Here is a 24,568-nt window from a genome sequence, read left to right on the forward strand (position 1 = left end):
GCTCAATACCCCTCGACTTGTTTTTTGATATTTCTAAGGGTATGCATTGGTGAGAGAGAGATCTCTGTCTTTCCATTCAGAGTAATACTGTATCAGGAGTACATCTTCCCACACAAAGGCTATAAATGTTGAGGACTTATTTAGAGCAGAGTTAAGGATCTTTTATCCATGGCCCTCCAGCTTCCAGAGCATATCAGCATGGCTTCGAGTGGACACTGGGAATTAATAACTGAGGGAACTATGTTTGGAGACAGACTATAGTAAATGAGTTCCAGAACATGTTTGCTCCAGTGAATCTGGCAGAAGGGATCTTGTTGCTTGATTGCCTGCTCTCATAGTCATAAATTGAATGTTTATATTGCTTTTCATCTGGAAGGCTCCCAAACATAATGGCTAGATCTTTAGCTTGTGTAAATTGGCATAGCTCCATTGCTTTCAATGGAACTGTGTCAGTTTACACCAGATGATGATCTGGCCCAGTATAATGAAAATGAAATGTGTACATGGGTCACTTAACCCATCACCGAAATTCAGTAGCCTTTTAGTAGTGTCTAGAAGTACAGCACACCATTTCCTGCAGCAACCAAGTATTGATTCTGAGGTCTGCCATCTAAGTTCTGACCCAGCCCAACTCCAATTAGCTTGTGATATATGACAGGATCATGGCACCAGAGAGTGTATGACTGCTATCACTTTGACTTAATGTCACTTTGTTCATGCACATAATTTTTGTGTAATACAATCTTCAATATACTGCCAAAGTCAACTAAAGTCAGAGGGTTAGATGTCTGTTTGATCTAGTAAAAGTGGATTGTTTGCCTGTCTTTTGTTTATCCCTTTTGGTTGGGCTGTCATTTGAATTTTATGTGTTTGTCCTTATTTCTTCAGACCATTTATCTGGGTATCATTTTCTATGCTGTTGTGGTACTATGTGCTGGCATGGATTGCATTTGCTCCTCTATAATGCCTGTCCTGCACAATCTCCATCATTTTTATGGTCTTGCATTTTGTTGTTTTTTTGCTTGAGCTTGGTTGTGGTTTGTTATGTTTTGACAGTACAGTGTCATAAAGCTGTGGATAACTGCTTTGGCTTGCCTTTGAAACTTCTGTGCAGTTGCTGGACCAAGTCAGCTAAAATAATTAATACAGACAATACTCACAGACCAAACTGTAACTGTGATTATACTAAGGCAACACATTTGTTAGTTATATTTGCACACTGTTAAAAGTACATATATTTGTGCCTTTTACTGATCCCAAAGCTGAAACTTGAGATATTAGGTCTTCACTGGGGAGTGATGGTTTTGGTTTTCCAAATGTGGATGTTTATATGTTAAAACTAAAGATTCTTTATCACAGATAGGTTTTCTGTTTATGTAAAATTAATAATTGACAGTAATTTTTTTAAAAAAATGAAAGTGGGCAAATGATTAGTTCATAATTCTTCCTGGAACAGTTGCAGACTATAAACCTACATCCATCTTCAATTAGAAGTCTTGAATTCTGTATTTGGAGTACAGAGTGGTCTATTGTGAGCTTCCAGAAACCTAGTTCAGCTGTTCGAACGCCAGGCTATGTGAGCTGTTCTATCATCCTTTTATGATTGGTAAGCCTAATAAAAAACACTGCAACCTTATATTAGTCTATTGTAATACACTTTACATGGGGCACTTAAAACCAGTCAGAAACTTGAAGCTGGTGCAGAATGCAGCGGTTACTTACTGAGCGGAGATGTTACTAGGAGCATACATTGCCAGTACTGGCTGCGTATGGTCTCTAAATGGAGTTCAAGGTGTTGGTTATGACCTAAGCTTTGGTAAATGGCCTGGGACTGGCCTCTCTGAGAGATTGCTTCTCACTCCGGCCACACTGCCACAGCCACGGTCAGAACTACTGGGCAAGTTGATCCCCTCAGTATAAAAGAGAAGAGGCATTTGGTATGGCTTTTTCTGCCAGGGCTCTGGGACCCTTGTTCTGAAATACCCCATATATGGTGACTTTCCAAGTATGTTGCAAAAGACACCTGTTTTGGAAGGGGCTGAGGGTATGTTTCCCAGAATGATAAAAGGGTGGAAAGGAGACTTTTTATTTTTGGTAGGTGGCAGGTTTGCAAAGTTCATTAATGAATATTTATTTTAATGCTACTGGGGTTTTGTTGTAGTACTCATTATGTCTCCAGGTCCCAAGAGCTTTGTATAGACCTCTTTTTATTATTTAAATCCAAATGAATAAAATATTGGATTTTTTCTGAGAGACGGTGGAATTAAGATTGGGCTGCCAGGTTTTCTTCAGAGAATGTGTTTATGAGAACGAGTGTTTAGAGCCAGCCATAAAGAGTTAAAGAGAGATCTCATTTTCATGAAGAGTAAACCATCATTTGTTCCTTATTTAAGAGTTTTGCAAAGAAAGGACATCAAAGCTGGTGAAGATGTTACAAACTTTTGATGGGAAAGGAATATATTACCTGCTGAATCAAAACAGCTTGGGCAAAACTTTTGGAGAAACCAGTGTAAACTGTAGCTTAGCAAACTCTCAAACCTGGCAGTATACTTAATTACTGTAGAAAAAAGACACTTGCAAGCAACCTGACCATATTTGAAAATAGGCAGAAAAGATTAAATTAATCATTATGCTGTATGGTATTCACAGAATCATAGAAATGTAGGGCTGGCAGGGACCTTGAGAGGTCATCAGTCCAGCCCCCTGCACTGAGGCAGGACCCAAGCACACCTAGATCATCTCTGACAGATGTTTGTCTAACCTATTTTTTAAAACCTCCACAGACGGGGGTTCCACAACCTTTCTTGGAAGCCTATTCCAATACTTTGCTGTCCTAATATCTGACCTAAATCTTCTTTGCTGAAGATTAATCTGATTACTTCTTGTCCTATATGATGGGAGATATAACCCCACACTGGAACTGAAGGGGTCAAGGAGCAACTCTGGACAGAGCATGCTCCAGCTGGAGGTGGAGCTTAAAAGGGAGCCAGACACCTCAGAAGGAGCCTAACAAAGCAAGGAGAGAGACTACCCTGAGAAGGATGCTACAGAAACCTTTCCCTTGGCGAATGAGCCTGCCTCCTGATCCCAGGAGTTATACTCCTTTTCTTTGCTACTGTGTCAAAGTTTGTAAGACTGTTGGGGTATTAAGTGGTAGAAAGTGGCCCAGGGAGGCAGCCTTAAGGCCAGACATGATTGCTTCTCACAGGATTCTAGGCCAGAGCCCAGTGGAGTGGGAGAGTCCGGGCTCGCCTACCAACCACCTTGTAACAGAGGGTGTGCAAGAGTCTCTTCCAGGCTCCCTCTTGGGGAAATCTGGAGAGGGAAAAGACTTTGCAAACTCCATGGCTCTCATTGAACACTGTCAGGGGTCACAAAACAGATTGAAGATCTTCCCCTTGCCACCTTTGGGAGGGCATGGGACCCGATGTTTTCTTTGGGACTCTTTTACACCAGAGAAGGCTGCTTCACACCAGAGAGGTGACCTGACTGAAGGGTTGGGTCGACACCCAGCAAAAAGCAGACCACCATCGATCTGACAGTGGCCAGTGAGAGACATTCGAGGCGGGGCTAGGAGAGACCTAGTACCCTAACCACTGGGCAACACCTCCAGTGAGCACTGTTCATCACATTCCACCTTCAGTGGATATAGAGAACAATTGATTAACGTATTTGAAGACTATCAGGTTCCTCAGTCATCTTTTCTCAAGACTAAACATGCCCAGTTTTTTAATCTTTCCTCATAGGTTAGGAGCTCTAAACCTCTTATCATAGTTTTAGCTCTCCTCTGGACTCTTGCCAGTTTATCCACATCTTCCCTAAAGAGTAATGCCCAGAACTGGACACACTACTCCAGCTGAGGCCAGATCAATGCCAAGAAGAGTGGGACAATTACCTCCCATATCTTACATAGGACACAACCCAGAATATCAGCCTTTTTCACAACTGTTGAACAGTTTGTGATCAACTATAACCCCTGATCTTTTTCAACATTCCCACCTAGTAGTTATTCCCCATTTTGTATTTGTGTATTTGATTTTTCATTCTTAAGTGTAGTACTTGGAACTTGTCTTTATTGAATTTCATCTTATTGATTTCAGTCCAATTCTCTAATTTCTCAAAGTTATCTTGAATTTGAATCCTGTCCTCCAAAGTACTAGCCATTCCTCCCAGCTTAGTGTCATCTGCAGATTTTATAAGTATACTCACTACTCAGTGGAGATGTGATATATGTGAAACTATATATGTGATATATCTTGCTTTTAGTAAGGCTTTCAACAGAGTCTACATGACATTTTCATAAGCAAACTAGGGAAATGTGGTCTAGACGAAATTACTATAAAGTGAGTTCATAACAAGCTGAGAGACCATGTCCAAGTCATTAATGAAAATATTGAATAGTACTGGACCAAGGACAGACCCCTGCGAGACCCCACTGGATATGTTCTCCCTGTTTGACAGTAAACCACTGATAACTACTATTTGTGTACGGTCTCTCATCTGAGTATGCACCTACTTTATAGCAATTTCATCTAGACCACATTTCCCTAGTTTGCTTATGAAAATGTCATGTGGGACTCTGTTGAAAGCCTTACTAAAAGCAAGATATATCACATATACAGTTTCCCCACATCCACTTCGCCAGTAACCCTATCAAAGATTTCAAGGAATCAGAAAGGAAGACACAGCGCAGTCACATAACAAAACTTAATACAAGAGCAAAGTGGATGGAGTCTCTAATCCTCAGACTTCCTTCATTTCCATAGATGAAAATCTTTAAGGATCATTAATTCTCTAGGAAGAGAAATAGTTTTGTTTTGCTTAATAAATCAAGCACCCTTAATAAATTGTTACGGTGCTCTTGAGTTTTCATCCAAACCATATTGAGCCTGAAGTACTAAACTGAATCTAAGAATGTGTTGTTTCCAAACGAGTTATTTGCATTTCAACTGAAATGATGTGATGTAGATGAGCAAGGATAGGTGGAATCAACATTAAACAGAAGTAGGAAACTTATATACCTGGTAATAATAGGGTTGCTAGTGTGACCGTAAACTACCTGGTCTCCCAAATGGAAATGCTAAAGTTTGGGAAACAAAGCATTTTACTGTGTAAGAATCTATTCTAATCTACAGGATATATACATTTTTAAATTAATATTTTCCTTTAGTAGCATTTCTGTAATGTTGGTACATTATATAGATTTTTCAAAGACATGTAAATATAGTCTATGTAATAGAATTATAGATTTAATCTTGCATTTAAATTTATCCAGTTAATGAAAAAATCTGATAAACACACAACGTAAAATAATTATAAAACTAATAATATATTTTAAATAAATGATGCATTTAAAAAATGCCTAAATGACCATGGCCAATTTTTATCCATTAGAGGAAACAAGTGTGGACACTAAAGACTTTGAAAGGTCTGTGTGCAAAATTCTGCCTGCAGGTGCAGCATGTGGGTTGATTAATGGTATATATTTGATAGCAGAATTTGGATTTATAAGGTCAATGGAACGTCTGTGAGATTCTGTCTTTTGACTGCCCTGCATGCCTGCCTGATCTGATGGTAGCTTCTTCTAGGGATAAGCAAAATCATATTTTTTTGTTTTAAAACCCGAAACAGAGTGTGTGTGTGTGTGTGTGTGTCTAAGTGACATGAATTTGGGATGGGCACACTACTCTTAAGTTCATAGTTCACCCCAGATGAGTGCCAATAAAATTTATGTATCACACTGGCTTATCATGTCATGTATTATATATGTTAGTTTATTTATTCCAGTTACAAAAACAGAACATAAAAGAACACCCATCCCAGGCTCTGGGCAACATTGACCTCATTTAAACCTACAATATAAAAGTTATTATAAAGAAGACCCAAGCTAGCAGGATCCTACCCTTCTGCCCAATCACATAACAGTCTCCACTCAGCAGGGTTATTGAAGGTCCCACCCCATGCAGAGACTTCACCAAGGCCAGCCTCAGCCCTGCCTGAATACTCACCTCAAGAGATGGGCTCTGCACATGCCTGGACAATCAAGAGATTCTGGACCAAAGGGAATGAGAGCAGATTTCCAACAAGAGGGTCCTCACAGAATGCCTTCCCAGCAGTCCCATCTTTATGATATGGTGCCTGAGCCAAAGCCAGTTGAAATCAATGGAAGGACAGTAGACTCCTGTTGACTTAAATCAGGCACATACTGAGGGAGAATCAACCTAAAGCACCTCCACTGATCACAACTGTGGCATTCAGGTTGGGGAGAGAAGTGGTATTTAAAATAGGAAGGTCCTAATCTGTCTAGGGTTTTATAGGTGAAACCAACACCTTACACTCCACCTGGAGGTCAATAGGCAACCAGTGCAGATAGTGGAGCACAGGTGTAAAGTGCTCACAAGATGCTCTTATTAAGTGAGCTGCTGCATTTTGCACTAACTTCAGCTTCCAAATAGATCTAATCTAAGACATAGCCCCACACAGCATGCAGTGCTGTCCAATCTAGAAGTGACAAAGGCATGAGTCTTTTTTTTATTATTTAATATTTATATTGTGTTAGTGCCTATAGGTCTCAACCAGGTTGCCATTTGTGATTCTATATAAACATGTAGTAAATGACAGTCTCTGTCTCAGAGGGCTTATCGGCTAAAAGACAAGACACTACAGATGCATCAGACAAACAAGCAGGTTTGGTGAGAGGAAAGACGATAGCTCCACATATATAATACACGTACCATGAATATTTTGCCAGCCTACCTTTGGGACATAAAGGGAAGATGTGTTCTTTTATCTCTAATATCACAAATAGAGGCTTCCCATTAACTAGAAAACATGTTTATTTTTTCTTTTACTTGACTCTCTCTTGAAAAAAATCATGGAGTCACAAATGCAAACTAATTTTGAAAATTCCCAAGGTTTGCAAACCCTGAACCCCACAAGCTTCACACATTACTAGGGGTTTTTATCCCATGGGAAGAATAGACAGACTGTTATACATTACATGGACCATGCTTCTCATGTGGCTGACCTGTTCATACAGCCACCCTCTTGTTGGTACTATTGGATTTTTTTTCTGTACATCTTTCAAATAAAATAATTAAAAAATAAAATTCTTACAGTCAGCTTCAAATCCTGAACTTCAGACACTTTGGTTGTATTTAGAATTAACCTTTAGCTTTGTTGCTGTGCCTTCTTTTATACTTCCCAACAAGTTCGGCTCCCTCTGTATCCCAGGGTGCCAACCACCCCACCCTCTGTTTAGTCAAATCCCTTCTTAAAACTCACTTCTTTGCAAAGCTCACAAACACTAAATGCTTACCAATAAAAAAGCTGTCACTGACCTGCTGCATATAAACAAAACAAAATCGTATCTGGGTTGTCTAATGCAGGGTTGTTAAATCTTATTCTTATCTATCTGTATAGCTTGGGGCAGAGGCTCCACTGCCATCATCTTTTGTTGTCATTTACATGTGTGCGTATGTGGTGTAAAATACCACCAAATCAGAATTCCTCACTCATTCACCTCAGTGGTCACTATTTACACCCTTTTGAACTCACTTGAAAGGGTGTAAATGACGACACAAAGCGCAAAGCCAGTAAGAATCGGGCTCTTTTTTATTCCTTTGTATCTTGTATAGTGCTAACCACATTGTTGGCCATCAACAAAGAATTGGATTCCCATATACTTCCTTTCAACTACAAAGAGATATTTTTAAAACAGAGATTTTCATTTAGCCAGCCAACAACATGGCAGATAGTTTGTTGCAATAGTGATGAACGACGAAGAATGTAATGGAAAGTCTAATTTTTGTGGTTATACAGCATGCAGAACTCTCACTCAAGTAAATAGGAGTATTGTACATGGAAAACTTGCAGAATCAACTGCCTCCAAAGAAAAACAGAAACAAACAAAAAAAAAACCCACCCCCTTCATTTTATAAGGGATTCATAGGAATTTGATTTGTAATTTTTTATAAGGTAGTTTGGAAAGTAAGGGTATCTCCTGGATACTTCAATATGAAAGCACAGCATAAAAACCTAGATAGATAAATGACAGTATTTTCGGGGAAAACAAGGGAAAAGTTGCTGGGAATTTATGGGTATTCTGTTCTATTTAAGAGAGAAATAACTGAAAAGACATATGAACATAATTTTAACTAGTATCGGTATGATAGTACTGCACAAACAGCTCTGCTAAGTGACAATGGCACGCCAAAGCCAAAAAGCTAGTATGTGACATGCTTTTCACTTCACTGGGAAGCAGACTACATGCCATGAAATGCTTCAGCCCTTCTCAAACAGTGCATGTAAAATTTCCATTCTTTTGAGTTTTCCATGCATGTTGTTTTATAAAGGTTCTGTAATATGAAGATCACTAACAGTATGGTGTTTGTCACTCACTTTTCTGGAAGAGTATAAACATCAGTTAATTGATTTCTGGATCCCAGTACTCTGGGACTGTCATAAATCCACATGATTTTCTTGAGTTCTAGAATTTGCATTTAGATATTTGATTCACTGAAAAGTATACAAAATAGCACATAGCTAGATAGCTCCCTATTGGTTACACATCTGCATAGGCTAAAAAAATTGTACATTATTCTAGCTAATGTTGGCATAAAATTACGCTAAAAATACCTGATTTCAGCTATACCTTTTTTGTAGCTATTGTCATATAAATAGCGTTTACTTGATTCTAAATCCAGCTGCTTTTTGTCAGTTCACACCTCTTTTGCTATCACATTTAAGCCACAGTGACCTGCCCTTCATGGGAAATAACAGGATGGGAACAGTTACTCAGTTAAGTGTGGAGTCCGGTATCCATTCCTAAATGCATAACTTAAAACAAAATTCTGGAGATCAATGCATGCTTAAATGGTAGTGAAAGAGAGGGAAAAGAGTCATCTTCTTGGCTACAGAATGTGCAGTCACTGATGAAGGCAGTGGTGGTTAACTCTAAGAAAGATCTTGATCTTCTTCAAGTGTATTCCACTGTGGGTAGGCATGCGCTCCATGTGCCCAGAGCTGGAGAATTTTGAAAGCGGTGTCCGTTGGTCTGCACATTTGCATTGGCTCACCTTATGCCTCCGTCCGAGGAGATAAAGGGTTGGCAGACTGCCTCTCCCCAGTTCCTTGTCACCCCCACATGGTCAGGGTCAGAACCTCCTGTGTCTGAAGCTTCGGCTTTCTTCTTTATCTGTGGATATGTTTAAATAGCTGTAAATAATTTTTATATTCTGAGTATTAAAGTTTTTATTTAATAGTTTTAGTGTTTTATCATTAGTCTCCCTGACCTGGGGAGCTCCTGCCCCTTCCCCCTGCCAGTAGTGGATTATACCCAGTTTGGGTACTGGATTATGCCCAGGACCCCAGCCTTCAAAATTTGTGCTTCCTGCCTGCAATCCTTCTCAGTCAGCAACGACCACCAATGCTGCTTGTACTACCTCAGGGAAGCCCACGCTGCGGCAAAGTGCAGTATCTGCCATTCGTTCCCCAGCCATACCTGGGAATGGTGTGAACTTCGCCTTAGGAAGAACCTAATGGAGAGGGCCATGAAGCTACAATGGGACTCAGGCAGTGGGACCCTTCCCCCTGCCCCCCCGTACACCGCCAGACTCAGCAAGGAGATTGGGATTAGGACCCAGTAGGGCAGGCTGTGACTGGTTAGGCAAGGAAGATGGGATTGGTCGCTGTGTGGAAAGGAAAGCTGGGACTAGTTGGGCAAGGAGGCTGTGTCTGAGATCTGTGGAGGGGAGACTGGGACTGGGAGATGATGGGGAATATGTGTATGTGGAGAGGACTGGGAGCCAGTTCGCTGGGTAGGGGAAAACACTGAGATCAGATGAAGAGCTGGGGAAGATGAACTGGGAAACTGGGACTGCCTAAACAAGGAACTAATTGGGGTGTGGGGACATGAGAAGAGGGCAGGAGAGAAATCTGACAAACAGTTAGTGTACAGAGTGAGGGAGAAATTTGGCTGGGCAAAGAGACTGGGACAAGGAGCTGTTGGGATGAGGAGTGAGGCTGAGATTGGAGGATGACCCCAGGTAGGGAGACTGGGAGCCAGTGGGGGACAGGGAGAGAGACAGATGGGATAAGGAGCCACAAAGGGGAACCTGGGACAGGCTGGATAAGGAGACTGGGGGGGAAGGAGTGGGGGAACTGATACTGGCTGAGCAAGTAAACTAGGACCTTTGGGTGAACCATCTGGCTGTCAGTATGATGCCACATAATGGAATTTCTGTTTTTTCAGTTTGCTTTATTAAAAACCTAGGAAATTATGCACAAAAACCTACATTAAAAGAACATTAATCAAGGTGCAAAATGAAGCACTTGAAACTTAGGAAATGTCAGAATTAAGGTTGCCTGTGCAACCTTTATTCATCCCCCTTGTCTTTAATTACATGATCACATACTATTTTTTCCACAGAACTCCTGCCTCACTCAGTGCACAGTATGGATGGTGCTCAATTAATTGTTTGTATTGACCATCTCGATGCACCCCAATTCTAGGTGCACCTTCCCAAGTGGTGAAAACCTATTTAGGATTTTTGTTCAATTTGGGCATTCATGTTGGTTAGTTTTGGTTTTATAGATGTGAAATGTGTGTGTGGGTGTGTGTGGGTGTGTGTGCGTGCATGCGTGATGTGTTTAAATACAGACACCATACTGCAAAAGTGTTTTCATGCTCCTTCACAGCATGGGGCACATCTTTATAGAGAGATAGTCATGGAGACACCTCCCTTCCCATTCATGATTGTGGAAACCCCCACTCTTCCATACACAGCTGCATAATATCTCTGTGGCAATCACAGCCATTGCTTATGTGTAAAAGTAATTACAGGAAAGTATTCAATACATTTTTAGCTTTCTTTAATGTGTTGCAGCAGCTAGAAACAAGGAGGAAAGCCAGCACCATGTGACCAGACCATTTTGGGAACCACCTATCAAACTATTTTAAACTGCATTTAAAATATGTTCATGATATTCATGCATTGCACAAGTAACGTGAATATACATTTATTGCAATCAGTAGAAATCCTGGATTTTCATATCAGGCAGTAACTGCTCAGGATGATTAGCAGGAAACTTAATTTGTCCTAATTAGCCTTAGGGGAGCGAGAAATTAACTTGATGGATAAATTTCTCATTTTACAATATACCATACTGAGCAACATAGGAAATTGTTACTTAAAGCTTTAGAAAAGTCTTCTGCGGATTCACTGGACTTTAGTTTCTCTAATTAAATTAAAAGACTATAGTAAATTAATGCATACTTGATGCGTGGGTGAGTTTTTTATGGGGGCTTGTATGGTAGAATAATTGTGCAAATTATACATTGACTTGTCAGCTATATCCAGAGACTTCAGTATAGATTTATAAATTACACGTAAAACTTCAATGTAATATAAGGCATTCATAGCCATGTTAAAGTTCCATATCTCAGCAAAATCTTTTAGCAAACCCTTGTATATTTTCTATATTTGTCTATCTATTGTACTGTTATATTATTATAATATAGAAAATAAAAAAGAGAGATTTATTAAACCCTGGGATTTTCTGGCACAATTCAATTGACTGAGACAGCTATAGATGATATTTTTGAAACTAATGTAGAAAGACCTAAACTACTTCCACAAAACTGCTCATCTATAAAGTGTCATACTTTTTAATTCCCAAGCCCCACTCTCAAATATATAAATAGGACAGATTCCTTAGTTCTTATGCAGGCAGAACTCCAAAGGAAGTAAATTTTTTAAAATTACCCTCAAAACATACAGAACAAGACAGAGAGACATGAACTCAGTGGTCTGAGCTAGGAATTAATGAGTTCTAATCTGGGCTCTGATACTGACTCCTCTATTGGCTTAGACTAAGTCACTTCACCTATCTGCCTTGATTTTCCCTCTATATAATGGAGTCAATCTTTACCTACTGCCACACAGGAGTATAGACACAGGAATGTTGAGGATTAATTAATATTTGCAAAACATTTTTCAGGTGAAAAACATAATATATTGTAAGTTCCAAGTATTATTAAGTCATTCTAAAAATACAATATTGATCTGTTCATAAAGTACCTATTCCTAAAATGTTGTCTTGGTGTTTTAAGTTGTTGATGGCAGCCTAACGGTCTGCAAAAATGGAGCAGGAAAACATCAATCGCACATAACACATTTCCCTTTGATGTCTATTACTGCTACTACTCTGTGCAACTGAAAAACATTCAGAACTCATTTTATTTATTTATTTATTTATTTATTTATTGTGAGTTAAGTCCTGCAGTCCTTCTTGAAAACTGCCATTGATTTCAGTGATGTGAATTCACTGGGAATTTTTTCCAAGGATTGCAGGGTTTGTCCCTTGAAGTCTATGAATTGGGGTTTTAAAAAACAAATGCAGGCTGCTCTATTGGTCAAATCTTTCTTCGTATACAGCCCATATCCTTGGTCAGGGTATATCTACACTGCAGTAAAAACCCTGCGTCACCGAGTCTCAGAACCATGCGTCACCTCAGCTGGGGTCTCAGAGCCTGGGTTCCAGCCAGAGCTGGAGCATCTGCACTGCAATTTTATAACCCTGCAGCCCAAGCCCCACAAGCCCAAGTCAGCTGACCTGAGCCAGCCGCAGCGCAGGTGTGGAACACAGTGCAGTCTTACCCCATGTGCATCTTCAGCCATTTTAGATTACCGTATATAGGCAACTATTTCCATTTGAATTGAAAAAGAGATCTCTGTGCTATTAGCCTGTGGATTTATATATTGCATTCCACTGTCAGGCTTCTTTCAATGGCAGGGTTTTTGTTTTCCTCCTATAGTTCTCACTCCATTCAACAGACTGTATTAGGTATACATATATATTGTATATACTGTATTAATATATATGTGTATGTACTCTATGCATAAAGAGTTATATGTTTCTGTGCATGCGTGTATTTGCATAAGCACAGGTATGCTCTGGTTTTATTTACACATTTATTTATGGAAATGGGATATAGCATCCAAGTTTCAGACAAGATTTACCCAGCATAGCTCCTGTGTAGTAATAACCTTTGAACATCTACAAGAATCTCCAAACCTTCAGGAAGAAAGAAGCTAGTTCACCAACTGTATAAAAAAACTATACAAACTGAGGTCCTTACCTACTGAAGAGAATAGGCTTTTTTCCATTGATTTCAATGGGAGCAGGAAGACTCTAGTTCTGTAGCTCTCTGAGAATATGTATTACATTCTTTAAAGGAAAGTTTCACTTAAAAACATTGATGTTGTGTTTGTTATAACCTAGAGTATTTGTTGATTTTTGCTTTGTATTTTCTTCACAGCCATTGGAAGGACCCTAATTCCTCGTTATTTTAGCACTGTCTTTGAAGGAGGTGTAACAGACCTGTATTACATTCTCAAGCACTCAAAAGAGTCATACCACAACTCATCTATCACAGTGGACTGTGATCAATGCACCATGGTCACCCAGCATGGAAAACCCATGTTTACCAAGGTAACAGGAAAGACTCCGTAAAATATATTGTGTTTTGTGTATGTGTGTGTGTTTTTCAGGGAGTATTGAAGGATAATTATTACTGTGTTTTTCTGAAAGGCTTTGTTGATTTCTAATACCTCAACCACTTTCATCCCTTTATATTTTGTATTATTATTATTTGTTACATGACTGGAAAGCTTTGTGGGCACCTTTTGCAGTCTTCATAGGAAGTTTTGCAAGAGAAGGCACATAAAACTAAGCCATCACAGCCACCAATCTTATAGGAACTAAGTTTCAGCTGCCTGTGTACTTTATCTCAGCTTAATTTTGAAACAACAGTGAATGATTACATTCTTGATACATTTTGGTTAACATACTTTATTTAGATATTTTACCCATTGGAGACTGGGAAGTCTCAGTACAGCTGGTGCTTTAATACAATAGAGCCTGATCCAAAATGCATTGAAATCAAAGGAATGATTCACAGTGATTTCAGCAGTCTTTGGCTAAGGCTCTAAGTAGGTGTCCACCACGTCTGATTGAAGATTGAATTTTGTTCATGCTTTGGCCCCTTCCAGTCTTGCAGCTAAATCACATCATTAGATAGGATGCATTATACTTATATAAACAAGACCAAACAGGCAGAAAAGCAATTAGATATACCAAATTAAAATAAAATAACAATTGTATGGATTTAAATGACACTTGAAATGAAAAATTACAACAAACTGTGGTTAGTGAGAATGGAAATACATGCTTTGCTTATTTAGCTGAGGTCATCCTCCTTTATTCTCATTTTTATGCATCCTCAGATGGCTAAATCCCACTCTTTGAATGGAGAAAAGTACAAGAGGGAGGGGACTGATTAAATGTATCCGAGCTTTTAGGGAACAGTCAAACCTGTTCTATGTTCCTCACTGGCATGTGGTACTGATGAGGTTCTAGTGTAGGCAGAGAATATAGGCCGCTGGCATTTGTGATGACTGAGCATTTCTAGGGTATTCTTGGCATGGTCTGATCATGTAGAACTTGTTCCATCAGATTGCATTGACTTTTTGCCTGCCATATTCACATACCTCTTTCACAGTATTTAAAGGACATTGAGATTGAGTTACTGGTAGGGTTGGCCAGAAAACAAGAATTTTGTTTTGAGAAAAAAATTGAGGTTTCAACATTTGGGTCTATTCCATGGAATGAAAACAAAACAAAACAAAAAACAACTCAAAGGCTTTACTGAAACATTCCAACCAACTCAAGTTACTGGGGCTCCTCTGAGTTTATGATGCATGTATTGCATCAAAAATTTGCCCCCCAAAGAGAAGGAAGTGTGCCAAGTAAACCAGCTGTTCCTAGATGACCCCTCCTCACCACCTGGCCAATGAAGAGCTTGCATATTGCAGCCACGGCTAGATGTTTGGCTATGTGCAGTGGAAGGGAAGCTATAGTGTAGCTACTTGTCCCTTCTGCATGGTACTCGAACAACATTTGTGTCATTTCCATGATTTTTCTCCCCTTTTTGATGCACTTGGCTAAAGGGCAGAACATGGGTCAGTTGGTTTAATGCAATATTACACAGAGAAGCAGTTTTTTGGAACCCTTTCTTTGGAATCTCTAGTATTCAATAATTTTGAAACAACAGTGAATGGTCTCAGTCTTGCAAAGATTCGCAAAATTGGAGTCTTAGTGACACCATACACACTCCAATAGATCATAGAATATCAGGGTTGGAACGGACCTCAAGAGGTCATCTAGTCCAACCCCCTGCTCAAAGCAGGACTAATCCTCAGACAGATTTTTGCCCCCGATCCCTAAATGGCCCCCTCAAGGATTGAACTCACAAACCTGGGTTTAAGCAGGCCAATGCTCAAACCACTGAGCTATCCCTCCATAGTGAAGGTTCTGTTGAGGAGTCTAATGTAAATCTCTATACTTCAATAGACAGTTCACTCAGGGATACAATTTAGCTTCAGGAAAAAAATTAAATTGTTTTTATATGTTTTTACAATTAAAACATTATTTTTCTTACTAAAACTCCTTTAGAATGTAGAATAAGGGAGAAAAGAGTAACATTGCTTGGCATGTTCGAAAGTGAGTTAGAACCAAACTTTGCCCTCTAAGGTGCATGCACAACTCCCAGTGACGTCCATAAGGACCCAGCACATGTAATGGCAGAACTGTGCCCTTGCAGCCTGGGTCAATTTTGAATTGACAAAATTCAAACCTCATGTAACATGTGTAACTACATTAAATTTAATTCACCCACTTAACACTATGTCAGAATTTGGTCAAGTCAGGTTTTTCCTTCCTTTAGTGACTCTGTTGTAAACATTTTTAGTATTCAAACACATCAAGCACACTGCTGTTGTTTAGCACCCACTTTGGTCTGATGAACAGTCTGTAAGCTAAAAATTGTCTAAGTAGTTTTAATACAATAGTCTGGAACAGTCCTGATAGAGGTTTGATCATCTGTTGCATCAATGCTATGCATTTTTATATTTTCCTGCTTAGCTCAACTTATTAGATAGTACTGAGTAAATATGAGATTAGTATATTTTTTTCTTTTTTAAGCAAGGTACTTAAGCATATACCTGACTTTAAGTGCAAGTAGTCAAAATTGACTTCAATGGGGTTATTCACGTGCTTAAAGTTACCCAAGTACTTAAATATCTTACTGAACTAAGAAGTCAACGCTACATTTTTAATAAAATCCAAAAGAAATAAATTAATAGAAATATTTAATAAGGTTCAGGGTGTGAATTAAAACTAATAAAAGAAGGGAAATTCATGTTCAGGATTAAAGGTCCCAGTTAACAGTTTTGCCACTGACTTCTGTGATAGTAAAATCAGGTTCTAAACATCCAAGCTACCATGTTAATTCACCATGGTGTTTGGATTTTAGATTTTTTCCCCCTTCACACAGTGGAAGCAATGCTCTCACAGAATTAACCCAAACTCTTCTAATTTACTTATACTCAAACTTTATATGGTAGTTGAGCTGTTTTTTAGTGCTAGTGATTTTTATATTTCCCAATAGCCTCACATAAATGAACTTTACAGAGATCAGTGCTACTAAAAATGGTCATAGCCTACATGCATGTATCGTTATAATAAAAATACATTTTTCTCTGCAGTTGACAATGACTCACTCATCCATACTTCACAAGTATAACACTAAAGTTCACTTTATCTTTTTTAAGTCTTACTGAGTAAATAATCTTACTAATTGTATGTATTCATAAAAGCTTTAGACTGCTTTTCAAGTAAAGGAACAGGTTTGAGAAATGATCTATTAATATGGGCTGAAAAGGGAAGAAAAGATTTTTTATTTTAGAAAAACTACATTTTATCCAATAGAAAGCAATTTTGAGGTCATTTTTCATGGGTGCAACCCGTTGAATAGCCTACAATTAATCAATGCAAGGAAGGGGTTAAAAAGCTATTGGTTAGTTTGAGAAATGTTCTTTTTTAGTTTTCTTTTTCCTGGCCTAGTCTAGAGCTGCCACGTGATATACTGAATGCCTGCCAGCCTCTTTCTTGTTGATCCTCCGGAGACCATCTGTGCTGGGGGCATTGATTAGAGTGTGTCTGCTGGGATTACATCTTTTCTGTTACCATGCCAACTAATCAGCTGATTTTGGTTACCACAGAAACAAAATGTCAGAGCTCACAGTAAGGTAACATGAATTCAGCACAACAGAAAATGTTTTCTTAATTGGAGACCCTTTTGATTTTGGATTCTGTGGGAAAGGCACCTTTTCTTAAAAAAAAGAGGCCAACTTCAAATAAGAACTACATTAATTTTATTGATTAGAAGCAATACCTGAAATTCTCTTGGACAGGGGAAAATTAAATTCCTTTATAAAATGTGTAAAATTTTGCCAATGATATGAGGTATGTGTTCCAGCTTTTCTGTGACCATTTGTTAACATGTGTTCATAAAATAAAGTCTATTGAGAGCTATATTTCTTAACATTTCATAGAAGACATATTTGGGAGCGTATGAGATATTATTATAAGAAATTATTATAAACTGGGCAATAACCAGGATCCTTCACTTCAGTACAGTAATATTGATAGGCTCAGCTACCTCACATTGGAGTATTAGAGTCGTGTGTGTGAAATTTTTAATCTTAGTATGAAAATAATGAGAACATCAAAGAGTCAAGTGAGGGAATGAATCCTGCATATAGGCCATCAGCTATAGAAAAACTGAATGCATGACTGAGGTACAGTGAATAAGAGAACCCAAAACTTATTAACAAGTCTCTCTTTTCTAGGCCTACAATATTTTGCCTGCACAATATGCCTGGTAGCCTAGTCTAAGTGGTTTTGAACACTATGCTAAAGCAGGTCAAACTGTGAGGAGACACCAACATCAAATAAGTAGTTAATCAGAAAAAATACACACTGCAAAACCACAAACTAAATAAATCTGGGTTTGGTGGTCACACCAACGTGCAAACAGACTAACTAGTAAACTAGCATTACAATTTGTTTTATTTCATTCTGCTATTATTTGATTAAAGTTGCAATAAGTGTCTCTTTTTTAATGGAAGATTGTTATCTAATTGTCTGTGCACAGTCCTGTAAGAACATTTCACTAATTACTTCTCTCTCCTTTCATTATTTCTTTCACTGCAGGTTCCCTCAGTCATACTAACTCCTAACAGGAGCTTTGAGACTAAATTCATAACCAGGTTTTTAAAAAGAGTTTCCAGTGCTGCTAATGTGTACAATGTTTCAGGGATCCACTAGCCAGGGCACCATGCAAGGAGTGCATTTGGCACCCTCAAGAAGACTGAATCCATGACAGCCGCATGATACTCAGATACTTCACTGCTCACAGATAAAGCTGTGGGCAGCTCTACGAAAGCCAGCCACTTCCTCTCCCTTCCCCTGCAGTGCCCAACTGCATTTACCCATCCTTCTACCTGCCCACCCACCCCCTTGCTTTTCTAATACAGCATCCTTCACAGTACGATATGAATTATTTGACTGTGGGGGGTAACTCACATGTACAGAGCTACAAGATCAGGCATTGGCATACTGGTCTAAGTGTCTCTTTTTTGCCCCCACGACACTCAGCTTCAATATCGCATGAGAGTCAGCCCCATGGAGCTCCCAGTGCAGACCCAGGGACACCTGCATGTAGCTTTCTGTTTAGTGGCAAATGTGTGGGATAGGCAGCTGATAAAAGAGAAAGAAAAAGAGAGAAGAAAACCGATTAAAAATAAAAAGGGGGTGTATATGTGGGGAGGAAGCACTTGGAAAAGGACAATAAGAAAAAAAGAACAGAAAAATTAGTATTGACAGCAACCATGCTGGGGCATTATGCACTGCTAGTGGATGCAAATGGAGCATTTATACATTAATCCATTAGTAGGGAGGATCAAACTTTAAAAGGTTGGGAATGACTGGTTCAGCAGCTTGACATCAAGTATGCACAACAGTCACCTATGCTGAAAGGTTTAGTATCATTAATTAGCAGTGGTGATTAAAAAGGGAAACAAAAATGGTGCAATAAATAAGATTTAGTACACACAATGCTATAAAATCTAGAGTATAATAAGTTATTGTCTCCACCGTGAAGTTACTTTCCCTAATTCTTTTTCTAGAGAAGGGGAAACAATTAACCCAATGACAATGAACACTAAAATACAAATGATATTTTGGTGTTTAGTTTAAATGAGTCAGAATACTGTAATTCTGCACAGATTTCCTGGAAGATTTTATTTCATGTGTTTTATTAATCCTAGGTATGCACAGAAGGGCGTCTTATCTTGGAGTTTACCTTTGATGATCTTATGAGAATAAAAACATGGCACTTTACCATTAGACAGTACAGAGAATTAGTCCCACGCAGCATTCTAGCGATGCATGTAAGTAATCCTTTTTTCATTTGACCTAATGCAAAGAGATGAGATTATATTTTTAAAGAACTCCAGCAAATTTCACAGCCCAGGCAATTAACTATAAATATTTTGTTCTGACTGCAACCGCATTAATTTATAAGCCCTTCTTTCATCACTCTCCCCTGGTTCTCAGTGTTTCGTGTAAGGCTATATTGTAACTATATTTTCACAGTTATTTTTCACTTCGCTCTAATACATTTTTTCTTGAATCCCATTTTGTCGTTGTGGGTTGCATGACAAAGATTTGGGGCCAAAATCCGCTTTCATTTATATTGATGCAACTCCACTGAAGTCAGTGGGCTTTCATCACTGTAGCTGAGAGAAGAATTTGGCCCTTAAATGTGAAAGCTGATTTTTATACTCACAGGAGATAGCAAATACATACATACACAAACCAAAACTTTGGAACCTGATTCCAGATCTTATTTTCACATTGAAAGCCCCTTCTCTGTAATGACATGAACCAGAATTCCAGAGTACTTTTACATTGTTACTCCTGGGGGCATTCTGCACCAAAAAAATAAAAATTCTGCACCAAAAAATTAAAAATGTTGTGCACATTATTTTAAAATTCTGCAAAAATTTGAAAATCTTATTTGTCAAAATAACACTACCTAATCACACCAGTTTCAATTATTTTGGTAATTTGTTTCAAAATACCTGTCAGCAAGTATGTCTGTAACAATACAGACACACACAAAAATCCCCCCAGGAGAAGAGAGTTAAAGAAACCCCAATGACAACCCAGTTCCTGTTTTCCTCCCTCCCCACAGGATGGAGTCAGACTCCCACAACCCCCTCCCCCCCATAGCCCACCTGAAAATCTAACCCACAGTCCCTACCAGAAGATCTTCTAGTCTGTGGCCTGATCCTACAAGCCCTCCAACATAGAACCCTCATGAAAGTAAATGAGAGTTTGCACAACTGGTTTAATCACTTAAAGCAAGAGTTGTGTATTTAGAAAAATGTGATACAAAAAGATTACAGACTTGGGGATGGTCACTATCTCATACTATATCTTTTGTACAGTGTCTACCACACTAGGGTCCCAATCTCAGTTAGGGTCTCCAAGTGCTAATATAATATATATAATAGTAATTTTATATAAATGCATTTAGCTTTTAAGGTGAGCTGGACTAGTGGAGGGAGTTATAGAAAGACCATCTGAAATGGACTTTGTCTAACAACAAATTAGTATTGCTTAATATTACAAATCCAGTAAAAGACCTCTGGAGTGGTTTTATTTATTTAAATTTTAATTCTAGCCTTGAAATGTAATTTTTCCACAAGAGTGATTTCCCCCCTCAAAAAACAAACCAAAAGCAAAGTGCCAATTTCCTTGTTTCCTTCCTACTTAGGCACAAGACCCTCAGGTGCTGGAGCAGCTGTCCAAAAACATCACCCGAATGGGTCTGACTAACTTCACCCTCAACTACCTCAGGGTAAGCGCTACTGCACTTGGCAGTTATTGTGAGTAATTTTAAAAGGTTACAAGCATTGTTGAGCCAACATAACAAAAACAGGGTATGAGCCAGTCAAGTAAGGTTGGAACCAGCCCTTAATGAGGGTGAGGGAGTAATATTGTGATTGGAATTAGGGTAACAAAAGCAGCACATAGCAATGTTGGGGCTCAAACCTGCCCCATTGAAGTGAATAGAAAATTTGCTATTGACTTGAATGGAAGCTGGATCTGTCCTTTGTGTTTTTCCTGGGCTTTCTTTTCAACTTTTCATAATTTAACAGGATTTATTGTTTGTAAACTAAAAGTTTTCCATCCTGTTTTGCTAAGATTTCTTATTTGTTTTCTCTTGTCTCTAAATCACTGTTTCTGAGAAAACTGCAGCTAGTTCTTACCACCATCCAGTGGTCTCAGCTTCCTTTCCACTTCCATAATAAGAAGCAGTATTAGCAGAAGGCACAGGTCCAGCTCTGAAAGCAGTCATACCCTCCATGCTCCCACCCTGCTTTGCCTCTGGGAGCCTGAGTTCTTTCCTCAGCTTTGCACTACATTGTCTGTATTTTTTTTTATGATTAAATAATGCATTTGTTCCCATTGCTTTCTGAACCTTGAAGTGCATTCAAAGTTTGTACGTTTATTTTTATTTTCTCAAAGTATTCTCCTGTGTGGGTTCACAGTGCACACACTGAAATAAGAGTCCGGAAAGTTAATATTTTTATGGTTAAAATGCAAATCGTTTCTAGTTTTAAAATGAGGCAAGGTACCTAACAATGCACCAAGCCAAGGTGGACACCAGTAACTGTTTATTTTTCCTTTTAATTAAGTGAATAGTTATTCAAAATGTTTGGGCTTTTAGAAAAACAAGAGTATTCTGAAAGATGAAAATGTTATCAGCCCAATGCAGAGCTGCACAGAATAGCAGTTAAATCAGCTGCAATTCAGAGGGGGTCATGATTCTACAAAATGTTCCAGGTAGACAGAGACCTGCACCAAGCAGAACCCCACTGAAATTAGTGGGGCTCTATGTGAGCACAGGGATAACTTGCAGGACTAAGGTGAGATTTCACCAAGACGTCTCTATGGCTATGCCCTTGTTCCCCCAGTTGACTAGTTGGTCATTGCTAATTACTTATTTAGCATCAGATTAAAAACAGTAGCTCAAATGCTACTCTCAGTTATACAGGGCAGGTTTACCCCCAATGGAACTGAGAGAAGAATTTGGCACAAAACCTGAGGTGAAATAAAACAGCATATTAGAATTGTTGCCAGTAGAAATATTACAATCAGATGTATGTGTTGTGGTGTTCCGTGTGCAATCTTAGATGGTTCAGGGAGTGCCATTTTGAATTCGCAACACTCTGTCACTCTAGCAACTGCCAACACCTTGCAATTCCTTTGCTACATGTTCTCTAACTGTTGAATGTGAGACAGACTAATGAGATAGGCAGAAACTCTGAGATACAGATTAGTGCACATTTGGCATGAACTATCCATGCTGGTATCATACTGTCGGGGGGGGGGGGGGGAAGAAAAATGGTATCAAGATAAGCACTGAGAAGATACACAGTAAAGTGGAAAGGGATTAAATGATGAAGTCTTACCTTTTTTTTTTTTTTCTTCCAGAGTAGTCTAGTTTTGTTAGTTTAAAAGACAACATTAGGTCCCTGGGTACAAAGCTTTTGCTGACTCTTGGCCATGGTGATTCCAAAAGGAAATCTTTTTCAAGGCACTCTCTGCTTCTTTCTGCTTTGTAGTGATGAATTGATCATTCTGCTCTTTTCAGATGTGCAGCTCATCATTGGCGCTCACATGAGATGATACACTTCCCGTTTGATTTACTTGTTTTCCCATCGTTTTCTTCTTTTAATTTTGAAATAAAAATTCCTTCTTAACCCAGAGCTGTAAAATCGTTCATTGAAAAAAAAATCTCTGTAATGCAGCTATGTTTAAATTTTTTAAAGTCAGCATTTTACCTGATTTTTATTTAAACCTTTCTGGTGTTTAATAATTAGTATTGTTATGTGTTTTTAAATAAGGCTTTAAACATGAGCCTATAAATGATTTCCATTTTTCTTTTGCTGCATGCTGCAAAGGCTTGTGATAATCATAAGAAAAAACTTCATTGATGGGCAGAATTAATCATTTTTATTCTCCAAAGCACACACAGCAGCGAGCTATGCTGCAGTCTTTTTAAAAGCAGAATTTAAACCTTGATTTAAGATACTGCTGATATAAAGGTGTAGCATGTATATTGTACTCTGAAAAAACACTATAGTATGGCATATCCCTATTATTTGGGATAATTACCATTTCTACTATTCAAACCTTCTACCTGTATACTCTGTTTTTTCTTCATTCACTTTGAGTTGGTGGAAATAAAGTTGCTGTGCTTAGAGGAACATTAATTTTGTTAAAGGCTGGAGGGAGGTAGAAATCTTAAAAATATTTTCTTGGAAACGTGAAACAAAATTTACTGCCCTACCAGTTTTGCCATGTTGGATTTGGCAAATGTGCTTTCTCCCCACTCCTTCCTGGTTCTGTAAAGAACATAGGTTTTCTTTTGCTTTGGTTATTACCTTGTTTTGTACTAGCATAATTGATTAGCTCATCAGTGGGGTCAGCATGCTTTGCTGTAGCTCTTGCATAGGATTCGTTAGTTACTGTTGGTCCTCTGAGAAACAGTGAACGATATCTCATAGGTTTTAAATTAATATTAACCATTGTTTTTATTTTGTTTCTTAGCAAGTGATGGATATTGTAAAAAATCAGATATTAAGGCTAAGAACTATATCTTGCGCTCAAACAACACTCGAGGTAATGAATAGGAGCCCTATACAGAGAGAGAGGATGAACATGACAATCCGTAGAACAGAACCTATCAGATTGTAAGAATTTTAGATAGGTAAATTGTTACCTGTGTGCTTTGTTAGATACTTAGCTACTCCCCTTAGGTGTGAATTTAGATACACCTACTTTACAATGGACTTGAACCAAGTCTGAACAATAGGGATATACTTGGAGTACCATTCCTTTATATTTTAGAGCTCAAATTCCTCTCTGTCCCTGTGCCATAGAATTTCATATTCCAAAAAAACAAAGCTACATTTCTCACATACAGGAAGTTTAAAAAAAGGTCACTCCAGCATTGTAAAGCAGTTGCAGCTAGATGGAACCTTTAGGCACAGCCCTATGCTGTCCAGCAGGAGCCCAGAATTCCTCCTCTGCTTCTCCCTTGCTCTGGGGAAGGAAGGGAATGGAGTAGTTTGTTACAGCCCTTTACCAGGTGTAGATATTCCATCTTCCCCTCAAGCCAATTCAGCTCTACTCACTTGTGTGTTAGGGTGAGCTCTGCCCATTCCCCAGCCACCACCCACCCCTGCACAGGAAGAACCAGCTCTGTAAAGTCAGCTCTCTCCACCCAATGTCTGGGTAATGATCCAGGCAGGCCAGAGAGGGAACGGAGAGGTCTTTTTCCCCCTTATGTCCCTGCATGAGTGTGTTAAGCCCAGCCATGATCTGAGCCTTAATTACAAAGTAGCCAATTCTCTATTATGCACCCCAGTAACAAAATGTCACCATTGCAAATGTCAGTTTGGGGGTCAATAACCTCTGGAGCCCACTTTTTACTTAATTAGTTTCTCACTAGACATTTTCAGTCTTCTAGTCTTAGAAGGCTAACATAATAAATTATATAATGGGATAACATTTCGAAAGGGGACAC

At 38.8% G+C, this 24,568-nt stretch overlaps 1 protein-coding gene across 17 annotated transcripts in view; it reads left to right on the plus strand.

The window, feature by feature from the left end:
• The window catches only part of LDB2 (LIM domain binding 2), a 479,555-nt gene that overhangs the window by 405,405 nt on the left and 49,582 nt on the right, over positions 1–24,568 (plus strand). For all 17 annotated transcript variants that reach the window (XM_065597033.1, XM_008174141.4, XM_008174142.4 and 14 more), the window contains 3 exons: positions 13,322–13,494; positions 19,233–19,355; positions 20,747–20,830. In XM_065597033.1, coding sequence (XP_065453105.1) covers positions 13,322–13,494; positions 19,233–19,355; positions 20,747–20,830 — 380 coding nt within the window. The remainder of the gene's footprint in view (positions 1–13,321; positions 13,495–19,232; positions 19,356–20,746; positions 20,831–24,568) is intronic.

The sequence above is a fragment of the Chrysemys picta genome, chromosome 5 (genome assembly GCF_011386835.1).
Source record: "Chrysemys picta bellii isolate R12L10 chromosome 5, ASM1138683v2, whole genome shotgun sequence".
NCBI classification, from domain to species: domain Eukaryota; kingdom Metazoa; phylum Chordata; order Testudines; family Emydidae; genus Chrysemys; species Chrysemys picta.